The sequence below is a fragment of the Amphiprion ocellaris genome, chromosome 8 (genome assembly GCF_022539595.1).
Source record: "Amphiprion ocellaris isolate individual 3 ecotype Okinawa chromosome 8, ASM2253959v1, whole genome shotgun sequence".
Lineage (NCBI taxonomy): Eukaryota > Metazoa > Chordata > Actinopteri > Pomacentridae > Amphiprion > Amphiprion ocellaris.
Window position 1 is genome coordinate 22562862 of NC_072773.1, and position 24961 is coordinate 22587822.

At 37.7% G+C, this 24961-nt stretch overlaps 2 protein-coding genes across 7 annotated transcripts; both read left to right on the forward strand.

The window, feature by feature from the left end:
- The first annotated feature begins 2685 nt into the window (after positions 1–2685).
- On the forward strand, positions 2686–15601 carry lemd1 (LEM domain containing 1). 6 transcript variants are annotated; one of them, XM_055013246.1, is made up of 12 exons: positions 2686–2938; positions 8493–8595; positions 11504–11615; positions 11792–11911; positions 12016–12068; positions 12374–12439; positions 12546–12698; positions 12902–12979; positions 13122–13217; positions 13350–13439; positions 14656–14720; positions 14896–15601. In XM_055013246.1, the coding sequence occupies exons 3-12, from the start codon at positions 11534–11536 to the stop codon at positions 15194–15196; spliced, it is 1104 nt and encodes a 367-aa protein (XP_054869221.1). In that variant the 5' UTR covers positions 2686–2938; positions 8493–8595; positions 11504–11533; the 3' UTR covers positions 15197–15601. The 6 variants fall into 6 exon arrangements, with proteins under 6 accessions (XP_054869221.1, XP_054869222.1, XP_054869219.1 ...); XM_055013247.1 differs by having other exon boundaries at positions 11508–11615; XM_055013242.1 differs by lacking the exons at positions 2686–2938; positions 8493–8595 and adding an exon at positions 8630–9525.
- Positions 15602–19208: 3607 nt separating this feature from the next.
- LOC111577398 (N-fatty-acyl-amino acid synthase/hydrolase PM20D1.2) lies at positions 19209–24812 on the forward strand. The gene is made up of 13 exons (XM_023283650.3): positions 19209–19513; positions 19649–19735; positions 21365–21600; positions 21717–21803; positions 21891–22024; positions 22372–22491; positions 22637–22712; positions 22788–22849; positions 22935–23013; positions 23108–23179; positions 23269–23434; positions 23537–23636; positions 24018–24812. The coding sequence occupies exons 1-13, from the start codon at positions 19294–19296 to the stop codon at positions 24145–24147; spliced, it is 1569 nt and encodes a 522-aa protein (XP_023139418.2). The 5' UTR covers positions 19209–19293; the 3' UTR covers positions 24148–24812.
- Positions 24813–24961: the final 149 nt, after the last annotated feature.

Sequence of the window (24961 nt, forward strand, 5' to 3'; positions counted from 1 at the left end):
TCTGAAGATAACAGTTTCTATTAGGCAGTCCTCAATCTGACTGATGCTGTATCTTTTGATGCCTGATTTATTGGCTAACTACTCTTTGATGCTTAATGCTGTTAGTGATAGTTATTATTGGTCTTATAATGAATTGTTTATTAGTGGCCAATACATTTTTCGTTGCTGTAGCAACGCTTTATCTTTCCTTGTCTTCAACAAAACATACAAAAACATTTGTTTTTCTAAAGGCTCAGTATTTAACACCTGATTGCATTCATCTTCAGGGTTGTGGGATGAAAATGGTTTCTAATTTGTTCTTGTTATGCTTAAAAGCTGACATTAAGTCCGCTCAGTGTGATTTTAACGTCTCGGGTGGGCTCTGCTTTGAAAACAAATCCTGGAATATATTACTCATCAGATGCCACTCACAGAGATTATGGTGGGGCTGCAATAGTAAATAACTATTTGTTTGGTCAAAACAAATGTGAAAAGTGTGTTTTTCCTACATAGAGGAAGGTTTTAGTGAGTGCCAAAGAAAAATTACCTTTTCTAATATTTTAAGAAATTAGAACAAAAACAGCAATTCAACTTTTTTGTGAATTGGGGTTTCATTTACTCAAGCATAACAGACATTTTTGTTTCTCAAATGGTAGGCAAATGCATTTATTTCTGTCCAATAATTTAACACACTGCCTTAACTGTACACAAATTACTGAAGCTTACTGTTGCGAGTACTCACCCTTCAAAGGCCAGTTGTGAATCAGGAAAAACCCTAGAAAAAAGAGAACAAATTACCCAATTACAGTGTTGCTTGTACCACTTTCTTTATCTGGACAGCAGATAAATAAAGATATTTGGTTTAATATTAGCAAAAAACTATATATACCATATATTTACATTTGATAAGCTGGAAACATCATATGATTAACAAAATAGTTGCTGGTTCATTTTTTGTGGATTTACTAATTGTTACGGCTTCAGTTTAAAGTAAATCTACTTAGCACTGTGGTATAATTTCTCCTTCCTCCTGGTTAATTCTAAATATAACTGTAATCTACTAAGAACAGCTGACTAAAGAGCAAAATTAAAAGCAGCATAACAAAGGATTAGTTTCATAGTGAAGTGGTTTTCCTGAACTGAATGTGACAGAGTGTTCTAGCCTATAGAAGGCTTAGACTGAGCCAACACAGGGAAAGAAATCAAGCATTGTGCCCATTTTCATGGATGAAGTGCTCTGTCAGTATATCAGCACAGATAATAATTTGAATGCTGTGATAGAGTGTACGACCTCAGTGGATTTAATGAAAGGCAAGTGATGAATTCAAAACCCCACAAAGGATAACAGATTTCTGCATTGAAGACTGGACCAGCTTTGTTCCCCTGAAGATTTTTTTCTGTCAGAGACAGAAGAGAACAACTCATGCATGCAGCTGTCTGGTAATATATGTTTGTACACACATCCGGACACAGAAAACACAATGGTGATTTATTCTTTTCTATCATAAGATGTCTCTTGCTTTTCCCCTTCTTCTCCTTCTCCCTGTCCTCCTCCTCCTCTTCCCCCCGCCTCTCCCGACACAGTTGTAGAGAGCAGAGCAATGATGCGTGTCTTAGTGAAACCTGGTGAATAGTAATGAACCAAGCCTGTGTGTCTATTTGAGGGAAGGCAAGAGGAAGACAGGGAGAGGGTAGGGAAGGGTTTGTGGGGACGGAGGAGGGGGTAGACTGAGAGTGAAAACAGGGCTCCTCTTGCGGCACTGATGCAGCAGTGAGAAGCACAGTGGTGACTGACTAGAGATCTACAATTGCATTAATCTGTTATACCCTAAACACGATCGCCTTCGCTCCCAGCTCATCAGCCATTCTGACCACACCAACGTGACGTCACTCACTAAAACCTTCGGCAAAAACTGTATCTTTTCTCTGGGTGTGCTTCATTATACAGTAGCTCATTCTCCCCATCTAACCCCCCTCCTTACACAGACAGGGGGAGGAGGGTGTATTAGTAGAGGAAATGGATGGAGGGGGAGAAAGCAGCGAGTGAATGTGGCTCAGAGAGGGGCAACAACACCTGCTGTCTTCAGCTCAGATTCACCAGGCAAAACAGCAGTCTGCCTCTCCGAGTGATGGACTCCAAGGAGGACAAAGAAGCCAGAAAAACAGGCCCAAACAAAGGCCAAGAAACTCCAGGATCTCCACGTTTGCAAAGAAAACCTCACAAGCAAAACTGTCAATACTGTATGTGCAGGATGGCAAACACAAAGTTTGTGCCGTGAGTGGGAGAAAACAAGAGCATCGTGGTAAAAATGTGAGCTTCTATGTGTACAACCGAGGGATAAATGACTGGAATATTCAGCAACTGGCTGCAAAGATCAACTAGAGTGCCAAGACTGAAAGGAAGGGAACAAACACAATAGACACCCCCCCTACCTCAGCCTCTCTTTTATCCTTTTCCATCCAGGACCCATGGGCACTCTGCCAACTTGGAATCTTAAGAACTCATTCAAAGAAAGCCAAAGAAAGAGACTTGTTTAAAACCAGGACCCATTCTCTAACAGTCTCTTGTTTTTCCTTACATTTCCCACGTGAAGAGGGATTTCTGGTTGCCGTTTTCTCTGACACCGCATCTGAGGAGGGGAGAAAGAAAGGGGGGAGGCTGGGAGTGGTGGTGGTGGTGGTGGTGGGGCTACAATTGCCATTCATGTAACGTTTCGTCAGATTGGTGTTTTGAGAGTATTGTGAGCGAGCGATCTCTCTCCTGAGCCCCTTTCTCCCTCTCACGCTCTCTCTCTCTCCCAGTTTTCATTCTGCTTTTACTCCCTCTGTCTCCCCACTCTCGCTCCTGCTCACATAGTAACTCCTCCTCCCCCCTACTACCCATTGTCTCTCCATACAGTATTAGGCTGAAGGGATGCCATACTTGGTCCAGCGAGGGACGCAGGAGAGGGAGACGGAGGTAAGAGTCAGATTTCTAGCACAGGAATGCGTCCGCCACTATAAATGCACGTCACTGTTGCTCTCAGGAGTGTAAACCGCTCCGGTCAAAATAGCTGCTTGTTTTCGTTAAGAGTGACAGCGAGGATAAGAAGCGGCTTCAGTGATGCTCTCAGGCTTCCATGTGTTGGATGCAGTATTTTACTGTGTTCTGGCTGTCTAGTTTACCGGTTGTTGTGTTTTTAATAAATGAAAACTGAGAACTGTATGGGATGAGAAATCAGGTGCTGATCTTTTATGTTTTAGTCAATATCGGTGTCTAAATGTCAGTTTGTTGGATATTGGTCATTTGCTGTGTTTTTGTACCTTTGTATTTGTATTTTCTTCACAGAGAATGTCCACACTGCTCGTACCTGTCTGCCAAAAGAACACAGGAATTTACTGAAATATATTAAAACATGGCCATAATCTGAAGCCTTTAAAACATCTGGCCACTGATGATTGCCTTTATTGGCTCCCAGCTGAGAGGGACCATGTACGATGTTTAGGGATTAAAGCTAATCCTCCCTGTGGCTGAGATTCACCTTCTTGTCTGGACACAGTCTGACACAGGGGCTTTACTAATTTATGCTGAGACATGCATGAGCAAAGGCTCCCTGAAGCTCAGTGGCAGTGGTCTTTTTCTGAACCTGGAAAAGGCTGATTGAGTGAACACTTTCCCTCCATAAGTAGTTAATGCTCTCTGCCACAGGTCATGTGAATATCCCGCATATGTAAGATCAATGAGATAGTGATCTAAATGTGGAAACAGTCTGATGTCTGGAAAGGCTGGCAAATTCAAAAACCCCACTGTGCTTCACTGTGATCTCTTTAGAATAAAGTAAAAATGTCTTGTGATGCAAGTTAGGAACTATATAGGTAAATAAAAAGCTATGTTAAATGTGGAAAAGTGAAAAGACCATATGATAAACTATCAAAGTGTTTTATACTCTTGGGTCGCTTGTACGACTTGAAACAGGTGCATAAAAAACACAACTAGAAGTAGTTCTCTCAATACTGGACAGTTGCAGTCTAGTACAGGAAGCTTTGTGTGCTTGTTCAGGGGGAAAAAAGGAGGCTGCCTCAATGGGGCTTTTGTTGTTTGAGCTGGAGACAGCAAAAGCACAAGAAACACTGACTGACAAATACCTGGCCTCTCTGTGCCTCAAATACCTCAGCATTGCACTTGATACAATGTCAACAAATGCCTCCTCTGTCCTCCATAGTAGCCCGTTTCCTCTCTGTCCACAAGATTTTTTCATGTTTTTATAAAGGCTACTGTTTTCTGAGCAGACATCTGGGTGAGCAGATTTGGCCTGCATAGCTCAAGTGCTGAGTCTCAGCACACTGAGGGGTTGAAAATGGCCCAAAGCGCTCCGAACAGTTAGCAGTGCTTAAATTGTGATACACAATCTGGTCTTTCAAATCAGAGACAAAGATTCTGAGTAAATTAAAGTTACTGTTTTTCTGGGACTTCTTTTAGGTTAAAGAGTCGTGGGAGTATGATCAAGCAAATAATAAAATCTAATAAATATATTTGTAGTGTTTCTGTGCAGTAATGACACTTAACTCACCACCATGGTGGCATTTCTTTAGGAGGCACAACTCAAATGCATGCATTTTATATCTGTGAAAATATTTTTGTCATTAATAATAAAAAGAAACTGCTTAGCTTTCTGTGCATAGTGTTTGAATTAAAATGCTGGAGTAATGATCTCTTTTGTGTTTGCGGAAGTCAAGCAGGGGGCTGCTAGAGAATATAGAAAGAGTTTACGTAATGTGTTTTGAATTCACAAACAAAATCCTTTTGAATAACATTGCATCTTTTCCCTGTAGACATCGATTTAAAACTGCATATTTAATCAAAAGATTATTCTGTAAACCCGCTTCAGGAACTGAATAGCTTGCAGGATAGTGCTGTAGGATTCAAACACTGGGTCAATTTATTTGAGTCTGTGCTGTGAAAAACACAATTTCTACTGTCTTAAGACTCACTAGACAGTTTCATTTTACTCCCCTGGGCCTCAGATAAATACTTTCAGTTTCATTGGTTAATTATTCATGCGGATGTGAGTTTTAAATCCTGAATGCTCCATGCAACCTGCCCCTGTTCTCGCTTTTTATGTTTTCAAGCTTTCAACCCCAAATGCATGATTTGTCTAACTGCATCCAAGTCACTGATCTTGTATCGTTGCCTTCTACATCAAACCACACATGCGTCTTATGGCTTTCTATTCCTATGTGAGTTTTTTCTAACATGTCATGTAGGGTTTAAAGCCATTGGATACACAGTGGACTATCAACTGAGGAACTCTCTTTTGACATTACTGTATTTATAAGGTGTCTTTAATATGATTTTATATTGGTTGCAAATGCTATTTTAGTCAGCCCAAACTACTTAATGAATGACAGATTCCAAACATAAAGGAATAACCACCATTTATTTAGACCTGCCATTTGTAAAATCTGAAATCGTGTTTAATGGCGTTAACAAATGCTGTCGTTTAAAGCATCTATATCTTGAAGCTTTGTTTGGATCAAACTGTGTGGAGTTGTGGGGCAAATACAGATGTTTTTGAGCGGGGGATTACATTAGCAATTTTCCTGGAAATGTTTAAGAGTTGTGACTTAGCAGATGGTTAAAGAAATGTTTCTTTTCCTGCTGCTGTCAGCCATTCTACAGCGTCTACAAAGAGCCTGGAGCTCTCCTTTCCACTGCGAAGTTTACTGTGGAAGTCACGACTCTTTGCAGTCAAGAATGTGTTTAATGATTGTGGGATATTCTACGTCACCTGCCATTTTAAAGTGGAAGTTCAGGACTTTTTAAGTGTATTTTGTTGATCACTCTTCAGTCCTCTGTGACAACATGAGAATGTTCTCTCTGCCTCAGGAAATGACACCTGTCTAATTCACCTAGTGTTAGTTGAAGTTTTTCTTGTAATACATCATTATTGAATCTCAAATCTAAGTTTTGTTCGGGTATTGCCTTGAAAGGAATACATGTGACTGCCACTGATACAAGAGTTGATCACTTATTATGCTATGCACCAACTGCAAAACTCTTGTTTCTACAGAGCAAAGAAGGAACATGAAAAGTATGTTTTGTCATAATTGGTGTAAACAGTGAGAGAAAAAAATATCATACTTAAATATGAAAAAGATGATGTTACATCACCTTAGTGGAAATATGAACATTTTTGAAAGCAAGAGGCAGTATTTTCACCGTTAAGTATATTTTGTTCAATGATCTAAATTCAAGCGGCCAGAAATTCAAAACTGTATCATCTGAGGTAAATACTTCGCACCTCACACGACTGAGCAATCACAGCACTTGTATTAGGTGCTTCAAAAGTGGGTTCTCACGGTTTGCACCTCATCCCCGTTGAGTACATTTTTCAAAAGGATTCAAAGAGCATTTAGCCGTCTGACCGCAACAACTCCCTGCTGAATATCTCTTGACTTTGAAGTTGGGCATATCCATATCAGACTTCTTGAATTCTCAGTGAAAAGCAAGCATGATGCCTTTAGTATTTTTTTTTTTTTTTTTGCTTTGATATGTGTAAATCTACAACAGTAAACCATTTCTGAAAGCAAACAGATGGGATCACTGTCATAATATTGCATTTATTTTAGCAGAGATGGCCTGGCTGGGTGAGTTTAACACACCAAGCAACAGTTTCCAGAAATGCCTGCTCTGAATCAGTTGCAAAAGCTGTTGACAAGTAAACACTGTGGATTGATATGAAATCCAAGTGGACCAACATTACTCTTCAACAGTAATAAAACAGTCTACATGTTCACAGCAGATCAACTCCAGCAAGGACATTTAAACCCCACTGAAAACAAATGGTACTTTTCTCACATCACAGTGTGTTGATCCAATTTAAAAATGGTACAAGTTCATAACAGTAGACGACTCAGCAGGTGATCAAGTCTGCTCAAGTGAAACTCAAATATCGCAATGCGATGCAAACACCCGCTGTCTTGTAATTTCATATTTGCATTCACAGAACAGCATGATAGTGAGGTTGTTATCTAATTAAATATGTTTGTGCTGTTTTGCCTGATTTGCTAAGACACATAAAACAACCCATCTGTTGTTTGGGGAATCAATTTTGCTTCATCTGTGGATGTTTTGACTGGCATAAAGTGGTATTCAAGTGATAGAATCCTGTGGGGAAACATCCTGTTGCTCTGTCAATTAGCTCAGTTCAGTTCAGTCTTGTGTGGGCAATTTGGTCACAGCCAAAAAGATACACGTGCAACAAAAAGTGAAAACAACACATAAGATGATCCAATTCCTGAGTGCATAAAAGAATAAATATACACAATAAATGCATTCAAAGCTGAGATGATGGAAATTGAATGCATAACTTTAGAAAGTTCCTAGAAAATTACAGTTCTATAATTTCACTGCACAAAGAATAAATGATCATTTGTAACACTAACTGCTAATCTTTGGCAAGCTATAGCATACCATTTATGGCAGAATTGTTCACTCTTTCACAAAGAGGGTGACTGCTTCATGAGAGCGCAGTTGGAGCTTGATTTCTGCATCTGAACAGGTGAGCAGCAGTGGAGCTAAACTAGGTTAGAAGTAGTGATTTTGTTACTAATAAAATTGGCAATGTCTCTGAAAATGATAAATAAAAAAAGCTTGACCAGTATATCATTAGAAGGTACAATTAAAGTTACAACATCAAATAAATAGACATCACTCGGGGGTGTTTGTTTCTGCCATCAAAAATGTATTCAGGAAAATGTGATGTCTTTAATATTTTATATAGCATTGGATTTTCAATAACATACATGGTAAAAAGATTTAAAATTTTAGAAAACAATGAAATAACCTGACCTGTATAACTCTGTCAGGGAAAATAAATCATGACTGTAGCAGGTTAAAGATGAACTTCAGAAACAGTAACCTCTGCAGGAGTATAATGGTTTAACATGACAGGTCAACGGTGTTCAGACCAAACTACAGATTTAGAGGTCACAGCAGTGGTTCTTAGGTCATTTTGACCCAGAGAAAACAGAGAAAAGAGCTAGGCTGATAACAGAGCAACTGCCCCCTTATGTTGCCTTATTTTTGTAGGTTTATTTGTTTTTGCAACACCCAAAGCAAAACAGGAAGAGCCCATTTTCTATAAAAATGCTTGTATTGTAATTATTATTATTACTGTATGTGGTATTGACTGCTTCCCCTTAAAATTTACTTGTGTATGACATCCACTTTGGCTCAGTAACAGTCACTCTGATTTTCATTCTAACTACAGCCTGCCAGGTGATTTCACACTGTTAAAATTTCTGAAAGCACCAGTTGCCTATTTCAAAAACGCAGGTTGGATCTTGCAATTTTCACAGCAATTTATTTATTTTTTAATCTTTTTTTTTTTTTTTTAAATAATGAACATGTTTGTTGGTGTAGATGTCTACTGTTGGTGTTAGGTTGGATTAAAAGTTCCTCAGTGGCACATTTGACACCCTCTTGCTTTACAATTACTTCAACAGGTGTTTTGTCCTTCATCTGTTCACAGGTGTTTAAAAAATGCATCACTTCAGTACAAATGGAGCAGCAGCAGCAGCAGCAAACGCAATACCTGCAGCTACCAAAGCCTGGGTGACACCTGGAGGTCCAAGGTATGTAGATGTTTTACTAGCAATGGCCTGGCCTGTGTTTTAAAGTGGAGTTCTCAACGGGTTTTCTCATTTCAACATAACACAATAGGAAAGTGCCAGGTGTAAATGCTACAAACAGTAGCTGAAATCCACCATACTGGGATAACTGAAAAGAAAGGAGACATTGTCAGTTTTATTAGTAACAGCTGCTTTTTCTGCTATGACATGTCAAGTGTGTATTGTAAAAAAGACATGTAAAATTAAGCAACTTTTTAGACTGGTTTAAATGTGAATAAACGACGTCTTACGTACTCGCATTTTAATCGTAACAGTACAATTAACAAACATGCTAGCTAGCTAGCTAGCCAAGTGGAAAAGTTAGCTAGCTAGCTAACGTTAACTAACCTCACATTAACTTTACCACAGATTGTCAAATTAGCTTAGGAACAAACCAAAGCCACACTAACGTTTTAGTTTTACACTTACAGGTGCATCAGACTTTAATAAAAACGGGCTGAAGTTTTATTTAAATGCAACTAAATTGAAAACTTAGGTTGTTGTGTTTACTGAGTGGTAAATAAAACTACCGTAGCTCACTTCCTGTCAATCAAGTGTTTGGCTGCAGCTGTTCTCAATCCAGTCTGTGACTGAGACCAGGCAGACGGTTTTCCTCCTAGCAGCTCCTCTCCAGTACATCTGCCTTCACACGTAAATATACATTAGAGAATAGTTTTTATACTCCTGGTCGTCACATGCAACATGTCATTTGTGGAGGACCCTGCTCATCTCTCTAAATCTCGACTGAAGGAAGATTTAGTTGCGCATAATGTGGAGCTGCCACCTGCAGCGAGCAAAAAGGAGATATACGTGGAGCTGCACTTGAAAAACATTGATCAGAAAAACGCTGCGGACTTTTCCAGTGATGAGGAGGACCTAGTGCAAGATGTGGCAGTGAGTTGATCAATCCTTTGGTGTTTTTGTCCCACCTGAATACTTTTATAGTGACTTTTTGTCATATGGGTGACAGTGATTCAATAGTCAAAGACCCCCAGAAATTAGTTGTTCATGTTGCATGTCGTGTTTCCTGGTAAAATGCATAGGATCAATGTTGATCATTAGATGGCTGTGCATAATAATATTAATAGCTTTTCGCTAGTTTGAACCGCTGCGGAGCTGCAGCAGCTGTGAAGGGGGGGATCTGGGTCACTGCTACCAAACAGTCCTGTTGCAGAAGCACACTGAGCCACCAGCTGTATAGTTGGTATAGATTTCCATGAGTCCTCGCTGTAGCTGGCAGCTGTCATTAGAGTCGTGTGCACACCTGTCACACTCAGTTATTAGTGCCAGGAAAGGGCAGCTTCACTAGTACTTGAAGCCTGGAAGTTGTTTCTGTCATGGAGAGACTGTCTGTTTGGGGAGATTGTGTTTTGTTTATTTGGGAATGTAGCCTCGACCACAAAATCAATAGTACTGTAAAGTCATAGTGGAATGTCACATTTAGAAACCGATGCAATATGTCACCCAATATTGATATTTTGAGCTGAGTTTGGTTCAGTGTTTTGTGGCCCTCTGCACATTTGAGCTGTACATATTATTATAGTAATAAAGTTACAACCCTGTTTGTATTGAGTGTTTTTATGGGAAGAGGTCTGTGACACTGATCTTCTAAGTGTTTTACAGTTAATGATAAAGTTGAAACTCTAAGTGCCTGCACCACTACAAAGTCAGTCAGCTTTATTGTCAATTCTTCAGTATGTACATGACATACCAAGAATCGAAATTTCTTTACTCTCTCGGTGCAACAGTAGACATTAAATAAACATTTAGAAACTAAGATATTAAAGGGCAAAAAAGAACAAAGTTACTGGTGTAACTGAAATATGCCACTCTGTCCTTTTGGTGTGTTGTAGAGAACAATAAATGGTCTGATCTGGTGGAAAAATATAATTTTGGCATGTTTTTTGTTTGTTTGTTTTGGGAATTTTTTGTATGTTCTAATTTAAAATTAGCTCTCAGTGAGGCCTGGGATTGATGTGGTACTAAAAGCTAACTTGGCAGCTCAGTGTAACTGAAAACTATATTCTATGAAGCTGTTGAAGAAATAGTATTTAATGTGGATCAGTGACAGTGTTGCTAATCCATCTGTTTTACTAGTCAATTGACTTGACTGATACTGAATTTTTGGGGCTCATACAGAGTCTTTATGCTTTTTTTAGGGAGTAAAGTGGTTTCAATATCAACATACTGACTCATTCTCTATTATGTTAAGAACAGTGATGGGGTGGTTGTTCTATTCACTTATTAGCAGTGTATTTTCCAAACTAGCCTTGACTTACCGTGAAGACACCTCTTGACTCCACACAACCATCTGCTCAGCTGTGATAAATGCTCTGCTACATGTGTTGTAGACAGTGCTGTAAACAATGGAACCTGAGCCAGTCAACTAGATTTTTTTTTTTTTTTTTTAAATATGATGAAATCATTTCTGAATAATACCAAGTGTCTTTTTCTGCATTACCTTCTGTTTCTTTTCTTTTTTTAATGTCCTATTGGCACATATTAGACAACGTATATGCCAACTGGCCAATAAATCAGTAGGGCTTTAATTACCGACCGGCTTATTGGATTTCAACATGTATAACCTTTATCACAGGCACATGCTAATGTAAGTACCTGATAACCTAGTATCTGTTTGATTGGACTCAGCCACAGACTTGACTATTGTTCTGTTGTTGTTAATTTGTCATCAGAGTAGCTAAATATGAAAGCAGAGGATTTATACCATGAGATTACACAAATGTCAGCTGCGGCCTCCAGCTGTGTTTTAACATGCTCTATATCGCACATCTGGAAACTACTGGCATTCAAGCTACAGCTTTGTGAGATCTTGAGCAACATTCAGTAAATTCCCCAAATCTTGTTTTGTGAGGAAGAAGAGGAGGATCCAGAGGATACCGAGATGCCTGACCCGAGTAGCTTGACTGATGATGACCTCAAGGCCATGCTATTCAAATATGGGGTTAAAGCTGGGCCCATTGTTGGTAAGGTTGCATTTAATCCTGTCTTCCATTTGACTTTTTATAGTAGAAACAGGATTCCTGTTGTCATTCATGCAGTTTTGTGTTTTATTGCTTAAAGTAAGTCATTTAGGTCGCTCTATTTGAGGTCCATTTGCACATTAAGAACATATTGCTGTAGTGTTATTTGTCTGTGCCAGGCTCCACCAGGGCCTTGTATGAGAGGAAGCTCAAGAAACTGCTTCAGTCTGATGGACATTACGGATTAAATGGAGCAGAGAAAGCTGTGCTTTACTCAGACAGTGAAGAGGAAGAGTCAGGTATAATCTCAAAAGTTATCATTCTTTCTTGTCAAGATTTGTTTTGTTTTCATAGTTGTCATCAGATAGTCATAGTTTTGTGTTATTTTCTCTGACTTGCACAGGCTCAGAACAACAAGAAGCAGTTGAACAGTCAGCACAACAAGAGAGCAGCCAGGTAAGAAATATTCTTGATATCTTTGGTTAAAGATTTGAAGTTTTTTGTAATTAGAATTTCTATCAGATTCTGTCAATGGCACTTGTGTAAATCTCCTGAAATTAGTGAGTTTACCCTACCTCTGAACTTACTTTAGTTAATATTAAGTCCTATCTTCGTCACTGGCCTTTATGGAAATAAATCTTCCCTACAGTGCCACCTAATGGTTACAGCTAGCAACTATAATGCAGGATTTGAGTCTTTCTAATGAGCAAATGCATGTTGTGTGTTAGTCTGTGTGTTTTTCTTTCTTTAACTCTTCACAGGCTGATTTGCATTTTCAGAATTGCAGTTATGCATACCCACAGTGTTTTTTGCCCTCATCACAGCTGGTAAATACGACAGATATTCATTTTCAATCGCACAGCTTTCTATCAAACAATATTCTCTGGTGACACTGCAGTATTTTCTGTGTTTTACTGGGTTGGCCTTTATTAGCGTGCTTATCCTAGTAACAGGAAACCTAGTTCCAAGTGGAATTCAAGGAATGCGTTAAAAGCATCAGAGCGAAGTTGGTATGACTGCACACAGAACCCTGTATTAATTAGTAGAGCATCCCCCGTACATCAACGCTCAGGAATAGGATCACAGGTATGCTGGTCTCCTTTCACTTCTGCAGATTTTAAATTGTCTGCATTTGTTGCTTTGACTTTGTAACTTGATTTTGCATCCTTCTGAAACTACAAGTGTTACAGGTTTTATTTTACAATGATCGGCACTGGTATCTTGCTGGTGTATAGTTTGGGTGCTACGTGTTTTTATTGGTGTTAACTTGTCAATACTAATCCTCTCAGGTGCCTCCTGGATCACAGTCTGTTATATCCAATGGTTTCCCATCACCTCATACCTTCAGCATCACTCAAATGGTTGAGCAGGAAAGTTGATTTTTGGGTGTTTTTAAACCCACATGCCACACATTTAAAAAAAAAAAAAAAAGACTGTAATTGCAATTTATTTTTCGTTAAATAATCTCAGCCAGAGTGGTTACTCAGTGTACACCCTCACTGTAAACAACAGATGGAGAGTCGGCGCTCATGCTCTACTAACACAGACGCTGAGAGTGAATTGAATGGGAGCAATGTACAGGAACATTGGTCACGGTCCAGCAGGGTCAGTAGTATTCATGTTGTTCAGTCACACTTTGGTGCTGGTTATAGTGTTGGAGAGTTTCACTAGAGGTGGGAGGAAATCTGTACAACAAAAATCCAGTGAATAATAACCTATTATATCTACTTTTCTTAGCTGGACGTGTCGGTTGTGGACAAGGACAATAAAAAGAACCAGTCTGTGTATTACACTCCTGAAGCTTCCCTTCATAAGAGGAAAATGAAGGCATACACAACTTCTGCTGGCCGTTATCTTTTTTAAATTTTTATAGCACTTGATGGGGGCACGGTCTACAAGAAAGCACTACATTTGGTGTAACTTCTTTCACACTGTCAGTGCCACGATGCATAATCAAAGCTAGAAAATAGTTTGTCAGTATGTCAGGTGTCCGTTATTACATTATCAGTGAGGAGGAATACCTTTTTAAAGAATGCATACATACTATTAATGAAGAACAGTGGCAGAGGGAGTGTTCACTTTTAACTTAAGTTAAAGAACTGCTACAACACTGTAAAATTACAGTTACAAATTGAAGTCCTGCAATTATTTTTTACTTAAGTGCATACAAAAGTATGTATTGTCATGAAAATGTACCTAAAGTATTGTAGAAAAATGGCTCCTGTGACAGTATATATTATAGCAATAGCTTATTAATACTTATGCATTGTTGTAAAAGCAGGAAGGGTTTGTGTGAAACTGAAACTCATAATTATCGTCATTATGGTGCTAATTTTCAACATTAATTCACTGATTGTTTACTTTGGGATAATTCAGGAAATGGTAAGAAATGACATCACAAGTGTTTGGGGGGGAAAAATGAAGAGTTGCCATTTTTCTGGCATTTTAGTAATTCTTTTTGGCTACTCTGAAGTACTTTAATTTGTAACTTTTTAATTTCTAATTGAAAACATCATGGCTTATAAGTCAATATGTTTTGTAAGCAAAAATATTTATAACTAGTAAATAAAGCCAAATAAATGTAGTTAAGTTATAAAAAAAAAAAAAAAGTGCATAAGTTCCCGCTGAGATGTAGTTAAGTCAAAGTTGGCATTAAAAGAAAATACTCAAGTAATATTACCTCAAATTTGTATTTAGGTACAGTTCTTGAGTGAATATACTTGGTTTTATTCCACCATTGAAGACAATGCATTCTTTGTTATAGTGTTGCTAATCTAATCAAATCCACGTGACAAGCTAAACAAGTAATGTCTGGAGACAGTCTCCTATCAGATACCAGAATCCTAACAACCACCCCATTACAGCAAACTCGGGACTCTGAGTGATTTGTTCACCACCGCTCACCCTCTTTCTTTCTTTTTTTTTATTTGCACATGACTTCCCAGGCTTTCTGTCTCTGTGGGACTCTGTTGTCTGGGGCATGTTCCTGTTTTTTCTAGTCTGCTTTGTCATTCATTTTTGCTTTCTTTTCTATTTTCCTCAGGAGCCTGTGAAAAATATACTGAAGGACCTCTTTCCAGAGACCAAGACCACACCCACAGGAATCTAGTAAGTACAATAATACCATTGCAGTGCACTAATAAGAAATTCTTCATAGTCGTTTGACTGAGAGGTTGAAATAAAGTAAAAGAAATATATGGATGACACAGGAACAACTGGCCCAGTATAACGGCACTTTTGTTTTGTTATTGGATTATCAAAACATAATTTATATGTATTTCAGCGCCACTTGTCGGAGACCCATCAAGGGTGCAGCACAGAGACCTATCCAGTATGCATATCCAGACACTCCTATCAGTCCCATGACCCTGGAGAGACGGGAGGTGGAGCGCCGTCTCGTACCCATCCAGATACAGATTTTTGTCTTCCTCATTGTGGTGTGCGTTGTATACTTTCTTTTTGTTAATGTTGAAGATGGCAGCTTTGTTTTGAGCTTGCTGGACGGTCTAAGCCAGGGGTCAGACAGTAAGGAAGGGCTTTTGATTCAGGCAGAGACGCAGGACACACAAGCAGTCTCTGAATAAGATTGACTGCAGTTTCTTATCCCTCTACAGTACTTTACAGATCTAAGGGTTGCTTGTTTGGTAATGCAGGTCATGATGACATTGTCCTGGAAGCACATTAATTTAAGCAATTTTTATGTGTTGGACGTGTTTGTCTGAATGGGAGCAAACCTCAAAGTCCAGTTTTACATTTTTCTATGTTTTCCTCGTGGATGTGTTGACGTGCTCTAGTCCCTTTAGAAACAAGTGGTAAAACACAGTTTGGGAGGAACAGATTTTTTTAAAATTTGGTATTAATTTTTTTCTATTTCCTAAACAAAACTGTATAATGCAAATGGTGCCTTTTGAATGGATTTGTGTCACTTGTATGTGTATTTTAAATAGTTAATTAATATTTCAATAAAGAATCTTTTGCTTAATAGCCTACTTTTTGGTGTCGTTGATGATACTTGTTGAAGTGAGAGCTTTTATAGGTCTATCAAGGCCTGCGGAGCGAGATTACGAAGAAATGCCTATCAGACTGCCATCAACTGAACATCATCTATTTAACACTCTTCAAAACACTACCTGAACCATACTTTGCTGGACTTTGCATCCAAGCCAATGGTATGCACAGACAGGTAAAAAAAAAAAAAAAAAAAACTCTTAAGAAAAACCTGAAAACTTAACCCCAACTGTTAGTGGATCTGGTTGCTATTATGTTCTGAGGGGCATTTTGCTGGCAGGGTTGGGTCGTCTTGTCCCGATAGAGGAACGGGTCACCGCAAGAAGTCAATACAAAATGGCCATGAGTGTTTACCCTGTAATGAAACCTTTCTATCCTGATGTCAAGTGTCTTCCAGGATGCCTGATTGCTTCGATGAAGATGAAAATAATGTGAATCATACACTGCGTTCTTCATTGTCACCAGATCTTAACCAAATGGAATACCTGTAGGAGATTTTGGACATACATCTTGTACAGAATTTTAAAATTGTTTTCTAAGTCACCTTTAGTCTTATATATGTAACTTAGTCTTTTATGTGACATTTTAATTCTTGTTAAAATGCAAAAGTATCTCCCTGTGGCTTACTTATAAATCAAATACATCTGTGTTTATTAGCAAGAAAGTTTATTTGCACAGCACCTCACCATGCACAGAGGTTAAAATATTGTTAGAATTGCTTCAAGGGCAAATAAAAAATACGTGTAATTGAATTAAATTACTCAACAGTGCAGACAAGTAGGATAAAGTCCTCACAGATTTATAAAATAAACAGCTAAAAAAAAGTCAAAAATGACAATGTAAAAGCATCTATGCGTTAAAGTATACAATAAAACAGAAAAGAAATTCATTAAAAGACAAATTTATGTATAAAACTGAGAAAAAAACAGCTGGTCCTTATTTAGTAAGGTATTTCAGATTGGGTTTTATTGCCAAGTACATTTTTGCATACAATGAATTTGACTTGGTGCTTTGATGCATTACAGTACACAAACAGGAAAACTTTAAAGAAAAAGATTTTTTTTTTTTTAAAAAGTGTGCAAGTCAATAACAGTGTGCAATAATTAAAGGTTCAGGAAACTTTTTTTTTGTATTGATCAAGTGCTAATTATTTTCCCAATTTATTGCTTATTAATTTTGTCTATATCTTGCCTGGTGAAAAATGGAAAATGTGAATCACAAGTGACCAATAGCTTAAAATTCAAGTGCAATATATTCAGTTTAAGTCACTGTTGTGTATGTATACAATATATACAATGCAGTATTGTGATTCATAGAGATTAATGTGAGTAATTTAGAACTTATGTTACCACCCAACAAAAATGTACATGTTATTCATGGTGTGAAATTACTGGAGTAATCTATAAAAGATTAAAATCCTTATTTATATTAGTGATGGTGGAGTGGACTGACTCCTTCGTGACAGGAAGAAACCTGCAGCAGAACCAGACACAGTGAGGACGGCCATCTGGTTCACTGTATAAGAAAACTGCTTTCATGTAGTGGGTGGTTCATTTTTTTTGTTAATTTTTTGAGTCAAGCAGTCATTTATTTTGTCGCTAATGACCTAATACTTAAGCTGTATTTTTAGTGTAACAAACTAAAATTGTCATATCCATGATTCTCCTTTAAAAAGAGTGAAAAGGTAAAAAGTTTGGGGGACTCAAAGGAGTCAAAGTATTTGACAAACAGATTTGATATAATGTTTAAATGTGCAGGTATCTGTGTTGGGAACACAGACAGTCGACACTTCAAAGACCTGACCAGTAATATTTATCGCTTCGCCCCTGCCTGGTTTAAACCTGGTGATCCTCAGAGGTAAGAATTTATTACGTTTAACACTGAATCAAATAGTGTCAATAAAGCCTTCTGTAGTCATCATAAACTGCTTGTGCAGAATAACAATGAGGTGTGACAAGAACTTCTTAGACAAAGGAGAGCTTGCTGCTGCTGGTCCCACGGTTAAACAAGTTGTGCTGTAACAGTTTGACCTACTTACAATGTTCAGCCTTTAAGTTCATACAGATCAAATACAGTAGGAAGAATTCCATGTGCATTTTTCACTTCTTAACTCTAGTAGTACAAAGTTATTATTAGTAAAGATAGCAATAAGAAATCAAACGAAGGAAAAGTGTTTTATTTTCCTTGCACACCATGAAGGGGACTTTCTTCTTTTTTTTTTTTTTTTTTTTTTTTAAGAGTCCATGGCATCAATGAAAGGATTTCAAAGAAGAATTATGAGGAACTTGTGGTATTTTATTTCAATCTGATTCAAAACTGTGGCATTGAGAAACTTCCAGAGCCACACAGCTCTGTCCATGACCTCTACGGACCTGACAGCGTTGATAACCAGCCAGACAAATGCAAATTATATAAAGTGCTCTGATGTGACAAATGTTATGAATACGCACTTTATAAAGAATAAAGAATCAAATCAATTTACATTAAAAAGCCTGTTATTATTAATCTGGTTAATTTAAACAAAAGTAAGACCATGGTTTGGCACCTTTACAACTAAATTTCACCATCTAATTCTATTGATCTGATACAGAATTGGTCTTTGCTGTAATGAAATAATTGTGGATATGTAGAAACCAGAAAGTTGAGATTAAGATCATGTGGTAGACTGCTGACAGGTACAATTAAATACAATGAAATATTTGTTGGGCTGCTGATAATTCTGTTATTTACTGTACAATGACCATGGTGCACCCTAATTTCAAAAAAATGACTACAAAAATTTCTTGTTGAATAGTAATTCATCTTTTACAGAACGCTGTGCATCACTGACTATCTCATTAAAATTAATCCAGATTTTAAAATTTGATTTGAATTGGCACACAGTCTTTTGACAGGCATTGTTAAAAAATATATGTGAACATGCTTGTTGTGTGATGAACTTTACAACATTTAATTCTGAATGAAATAAAAGTAAACACAAGATTTTGAAGCTGGCTTGCCAGGACATTACTGAGACACTTTATTTTTTTCTTGTCCTGGAACGCACTGCAATATGCTACATAGAATTTTTATTTTTCTCTCTCTCTCTCTCTCTGTCTCTCTCTCTCTCTCTATATATATATATATATATATATATGTGTGTGTGTGTGTTGACATTTTATTACTCCTACATGTACAGCCATTCATGCTTTGGGATTCAGCGCAGTGCAAATTTTTATATTTAAAATTTGACGTTTATATTTACATATTCTGTGCTTACTTCTTTTGTTTTGTTTTTTAAAATATATATAGCACCATTGATGTCTGCCCCTAAAACTGGTTTGTACTCCGCTGTGTGTAATGCCAATAAAATCATTCTATTTTAAAGAATACATGCTGATTAAAAAAAATAAAAAAAATCTATGGATCTGTGATATTGTAAAATCCACTTTTACTGCATGTCATGAGGAGGGTTACAAGTTTTATTGGTGCTTCTTACCAAAATGATGGCACTGATAACGAAGTGGGTGACGGGGCAATAAAGCCTGCTGCACAGATGAACTATCTGGTGCAGTAGATTGTAAGGGTTTCCTGCAGGCCAGCAGGTGGCTCTTGTTCAACACAAAAGCCAAATAATTCAGTCTGTACACCGTGTCAGTCAACGAGTTCTGCTGCCACAACAAATACATTTACGATGACGGATTCAGGTTCAAAATTGAAAATATGGAAGTTTTTAAAGATTATTCTTAGTAGCCTCCTTATTACAGTCCTGTTGCTATTTACTGTAGCGTCTATCAGGACTCTATCACTGGACGTAAATGTCGGACTTCAACTCGCCCACTGGGAGAAGACGAACAACATCTCGCTTGTCATCGACCACCATCAGAGAGAGGAGCTTCTGGCTAATTTCAAAGGTAACTTTAGCTGCGGTTTAGCTAAACCGCTAACCTAGCTATGTAACCCTGTGTGGATAGAAAGCTCGTTCCTGGTTTAAAGAGTTGTGAACAGACCTTCGGTAAAAGACAGTGTATGTGTCTTCATTCATCTAGAGGCTATCCGGATCCCCACAGTGTCTTTCTCAGAAACAGAGATAAACACCACCGCGCTGTTGGAGTTTGACAGGTTCCTCCGAAAAGGTAAATACGGCACCAAAACCCCTCAAACTAGCGGTTTACCTGCTAATGTTCACCATGTAGCTAGTTTACAACGACTAGAGACTCTAACACGACGGACCTGGTTACCTGTAGCACACTCTAACCGTTAGATAAATTTAACAGCTAACCTGTGAACTAGTTTAGCTGCTAACTTTGTATTTAAAGAGCTACTAGTTAGCTACAAACTTAAGCTAACATTAGCTACGTAGCTATCAATAACTGATATTGCCCTGCTGCTCCCAGCCTCATCTGAGTTACTTCATCCACACTGCTGAAAATGTAATATAATTATGTTCATATGTTAATTATATTGTAAGTCACCTTAGTCAAAATCTCAATCTCTGTCAGCAGACTGTTTGGACTAAGGTCATGTGACGTTTTAATTCTTGTTGAACCACAAGTATCCACTTGTGGTTTATTTGAAATTAAATATTATGACAGTCTTTATTTACATAGCACCGTATTGTACAGAGAGACTATTCGAAATGCTGGAAAGACCACTCAACAATAAAATAAAATTAAACATGTAATCATAATTAAATTAATAAATTAGCCAACAGAAGTACAGACAATGTGGATACAATGCACAAAGATTTATGTAATAATTAACACTGATTAACTAGAACAGCTAAATAAGACTAGATGAGAAAATAAAAGCATCGAAGTAACAAAGTATATAATAAAATAGAAGAGAAATTAATTAAAATGAGATGATTAAAAATGCAGACAACCTTACGTAAAATTAAAAAAAAAATAGGGAACAAAAGATGGTCCTTATCTAGTAAGCTATTAATCAGTTTTGGTTTTATTGCAGGGGTAGATTATCACATGCAAGGCATTTGACTTGGTGTTTTGGTGCCTTAACTATGTGCAAACTATTTTTTCAATTGATTACTTACTTACTTTTATTGTTTACATATACTGCCAGAAAAAAATGGAAAAGGCAAAGCACAGTTGACCAACAGTTCAAAAGTCAAGTATAGTCTATCCACTGTTGTTTATATAGCACATTTGAAGCTACAGCAGTTGTGCAAGAGGGCTTTCAAATATAAAAATCGGAGTGGCATTATGCATTTGCTTGACAAGCTTAACTGTTGACTTTAAGACACACTACAATATTAAGAATTAATTGGATTAATCTCACTAACTTAGAACTTATGTTATGACCTGCTAAAAATAGTAATTTAAATATTAAAGAACTAAACTCTACACAAAGCTATGGAAAATGAAACTTTACCTGACTATATATGATATTAATGTGAAGGCCCTAGAATATTAGTGGTTATGAGATTAAATTGACAAATTTAAATATTAAGGCAGAGATCATGCAATATTAATAATTATTATGTTTCTAGTTAATCAAGTAATAGTTCATCTTCAGTTTAGTATCGCAAAATTAGTCTGAAATTGTTGCATTTGTGATTCTCCTTTAAGAAGAGTGAAAAGGTAAAAACATTTGGCAGATTCAAAGAAGAGGAAAGTTTTAGCGTTCATGCTGCAGTTTCTAGCACAGCTTTTTTGTTAAAATCACTCTGCAGATTTTATCCAGCTTTTTTCACACAACCATGGAAAGGCTCCCCTGATAAGCTTGTCCCCTTTCCCCTTCATCAGCCTTTCCTACAGTTTTCTCTTCAAGCTTGGTTCATCATGAATTGGTGGGCAACTACAGCCACCTGTTTCGGGTACAAGGATCACAGCCTGACCTGGTGCCATACCTGCTGCTGGCCCACATCGATGTGGTACCTGCCACAGAGTCAGATGGCTGGGAGGCACCACCATTTTCTGCCAAGGAGATGGATGGCTTCATCTATGGCAGAGGGACCATAGATGACAAGGGCTCTGTAATGGTGAGAAAACAAGTGGCATTTTGTGTGAGATTACTGCTGAACAGAGTTGAGTTGTATGCTTGTATATGTATGTATATGTGTGGGTCAGGCTAATAATAATGCTTTATTTTGTCTAGGGAATACTTCAAGCGCTGGAGTACTTGCTGATAAAAGGCTATGCGCCACGCAGGGGATTTTACATTGGTCTTGGTCATGATGAAGAAGTATGCTAACTATTCATACACCTCTCATTTTGACGTCATGAACTCTTGTGTATCAATGTATGAGGTGCTGAATTTTTTTTTTTGAAGGTCAGTGGTCTCAACGGGGCAAAGAACATCGTGCGTATACTGAAGCAAAATGGTGTTCAACTGGCATTTGTCCTTGATGAGGGTCTCGCTGTAATTGATGGAATCATCAGCGGCCTCGATGGACCTGCAGCTCTGTGAGAACCTGCCGTCTGATGTTGCAACTCCCAACACTGCAGCTGCTGATTTCACTGCTTTCATTTGGCTAATTTATTCTCACTCAAGGAAAATAACAAAACATTTCTACTTGCAATGTGAGGTCAGAGGCTTTACTGATGTCCCATTCTGTTCGTTTTGCTTCATGTGTGAAGAAAAAGATGCTCAGTCCCACCCCTTTCTTTCTGGCAAAATGTACATCACTGCAATAAATTAACAAATCTGAAAAATATAATAGTCAACACAAAAACGTGGCCCTATGACAGATGCCGTAATGCAAGTTGTGTGAAGATGTAATTGTCTGACATTCTGTGTACATGTGTTGCAGAATTGGAGTAAGTGAAAAGGGCTCAGCCACTGTGAAACTTACTGTGTCTATGCTCCCTGGTCATGCCTCAATGCCTCCCAGGGAGACCAGCATTGGGATCTTGGCTGCAGCAGTCAAAAGGTGACATGAACATTGTCTATTACCTTCTAATTTCTGTGATGACTTGTGTTTCATGTCTGTGTACATGTTATAGTATTGACTATTTTCTACAGTTTTGCTACTCTATGTGCTATAACACTTAGACTGTGTCACGCTGTTTCCTCAGACTAGAGGAGAACCCCATGCCCAGGTTATTTGGTCTTGGTCCTGAGCGTTACACCTTTGAGCATCTGGCTCATAAGGTAGGTGGAACCAAGCATTTGTTCACTAGTGGCATATTATATCTTCCTGTTCTTATACTCATTCTTTGACTTCAGTTCAAGCTCCCAATGAAGTTTGTAATGTCGAATTTGTGGCTGTTCTCCCCACTCCTAGGCAGGTAATTACACCCCAAGATTCATTCAGCATGTTTTCTTCTAATTGTGTCCATTGGAATACAACAGTTGGTATGTTTTATTTTGCAGGCTACTTGAAAGACAAGAGAACACTAATGCTTTTGTCAGGACAACCACAGCAGTCACCATGTTTAATGCAGGAGTTAAAGTATGGAATTAATTTACAATGGGATGCATTCATAAGAAGTACAAGCAATTTGCGTTTCCTGATAAAAAATGTAACATTTTCTCCCTTCTTGTAGGTGAATGTCATCCCTTCCCTGGCTGAAGCTCATGTGAATCTAAGAATCCACTCAGCACAGTCATTACAGGAGGTACAGTCAGAAATTTGATTGTCCTTTTTGACAGTTCCTGATGTCTCACTGCCAACACTGTGAGTTGAATAAAATGCTGTTCTGTCCAGGTCCTGGACCTCATCCATGCTACAGTGGCGGACCAGAGAGTGAAGATAGAGCTGGTTGAAGGATTCGACCCTCTGCCTGTCAGCTCTGCTGATGAGAAGTCCTTTGGCTATCAGATCATTAAGAAAACGGTGTTGGACATGTTTCCAACAGTGACAGTTGCTCCAGGTAGAATTCAATTAGACTTAATTGTATTCATTTGAGTTTTTTTATGTCAAAGTTTTCCAAAGTACTTGATAAATAGATTTGATATAATGTTTAAATGTGCAGGTATCTGTGTTGGGAACACAGACAGTCGACACTTCAAAGATCTGACCAGTAATATTTATCGCTTCGCCCCTGCCTGGTTTAAACCTGGTGATCCTCAGAGGTAAGAATTTATTACGTTTAACACTGAATCAAATAGTTTCAACAAAGCCTTCTGTAGTCATCTTAAACTGCTTGTGCAGAATAACAATGAGGTGTGACAAGAAGTCAACTTCTTAAACAAAGGAGAGCTTGCTGCTGCTGGTCCCATGTTTAAGCAGGTTGTGCTGTAACAGTTTGACCTACTTACAATGTTCAGCCTTAAAGTTGTTAAGGAGCAAATATACTAGGAAGAATTCCATGTGTGAGTTCCACTTCTTCACTCCAGTACTTCAAAGCTGTTGTTCAGCAAAGATAGCAAGAAGAAATCAAATGAAGGAAACTGTATTTTTGTAGATATGTTTCCTGCACACCATGAAGGAAATGCATTTTTTGTCCTTTTTAGATTCCATGGCATCAATGAAAGAATTTCCAAGAAGAATTATGAGGAATTTGTGGTATTTTTTTTCAATCTGATTCAGAACTGTGACATTCAGAAACTCCCAGAGCCACACAGCTCTGTCCACGAACTCTAAAGAACTGGAAGTGTTGATATTAAACTGCAAAGTATGTAGAGCGCTCTGAGGTGACAAATGTTATGATTTGACACTATATGAATAGAATAAAACAGACTTGAATGAAACAAAAAAAAAGCATTTATTGTTATGCTATTTAATTTCAACCACAACTTTATTGGTAAATTTCAAAAACAAAATATATTGATCAGATACATTATGGACTTTGCTGTAATGAAATAATTGTGGATCTACTATGTAGAACACTTACGAGTTGAAATTAAGCTTATGTGGTAGACTGCTGTAAGGATTTTTTTGTAAAAATTTATGACGGTATATATGAAGAAATGAGTAAATATTTTTTGAGCTGCTGAAAATATTGTATTAATTACAGTACAGCGATTGCTGTACATATAATTTTGAACAGATGACTGCATAAATAATTTTTAAATGTATTTTATTTCTTGTTGAATAATCATTCGTCTTTTAGAGAATGCTGTGCATCACTGATTGTCTAATTAAAATTAATCCAGATTTGCAAATGTGTTTTCAATTCCCACACTGTCTCTAAACGCCCATTTAAAAAAATTAATTACATTGTGCTTTGAGTAATACACCTGTTGCCATATGATGAATTATACAATATGTAATTCTGGACCAAATAAAAGACACTGATGAAACCACAATTTCCTCAAATTCTTGTTTGTATTAAACAGCAAAGTAGCAACAGGCATTAGTTTATTACCTAACTTAAATTATGAAGAGGCATTTAAATATGTTTTATTATGGTAACATTTATTTTATTCATTTATAAGTACATCAACAGCATAAAAAA

Coding starts and splice junctions, on each gene's coding strand:
- lemd1 (XM_055013242.1), top strand. CDS start 9,334: ATGTCATTTGTGGAGGACCCTGCTCATCTCTCTAAATCTCGACTGAAG. Junction 11,912..12,015: donor CAGTGAAGAGGAAGAGTCAG/GTATAATCTCAA, acceptor TGACTTGCACAG/GCTCAGAACAACAAGAAGCA. Junction 13,440..14,655: donor TTCATAAGAGGAAAATGAAG/GCATACACAACT, acceptor TATTTTCCTCAG/GAGCCTGTGAAAAATATACT.
- LOC111577398 (XM_023283650.3), top strand. CDS start 19,294: ATGACGGATTCAGGTTCAAAATTGAAAATATGGAAGTTTTTAAAGATT. Junction 19,736..21,364: donor TGACAGGTTCCTCCGAAAAG/GTAAATACGGCA, acceptor CCCCTTCATCAG/CCTTTCCTACAGTTTTCTCT. Junction 21,601..21,716: donor ATGACAAGGGCTCTGTAATG/GTGAGAAAACAA, acceptor TATTTTGTCTAG/GGAATACTTCAAGCGCTGGA.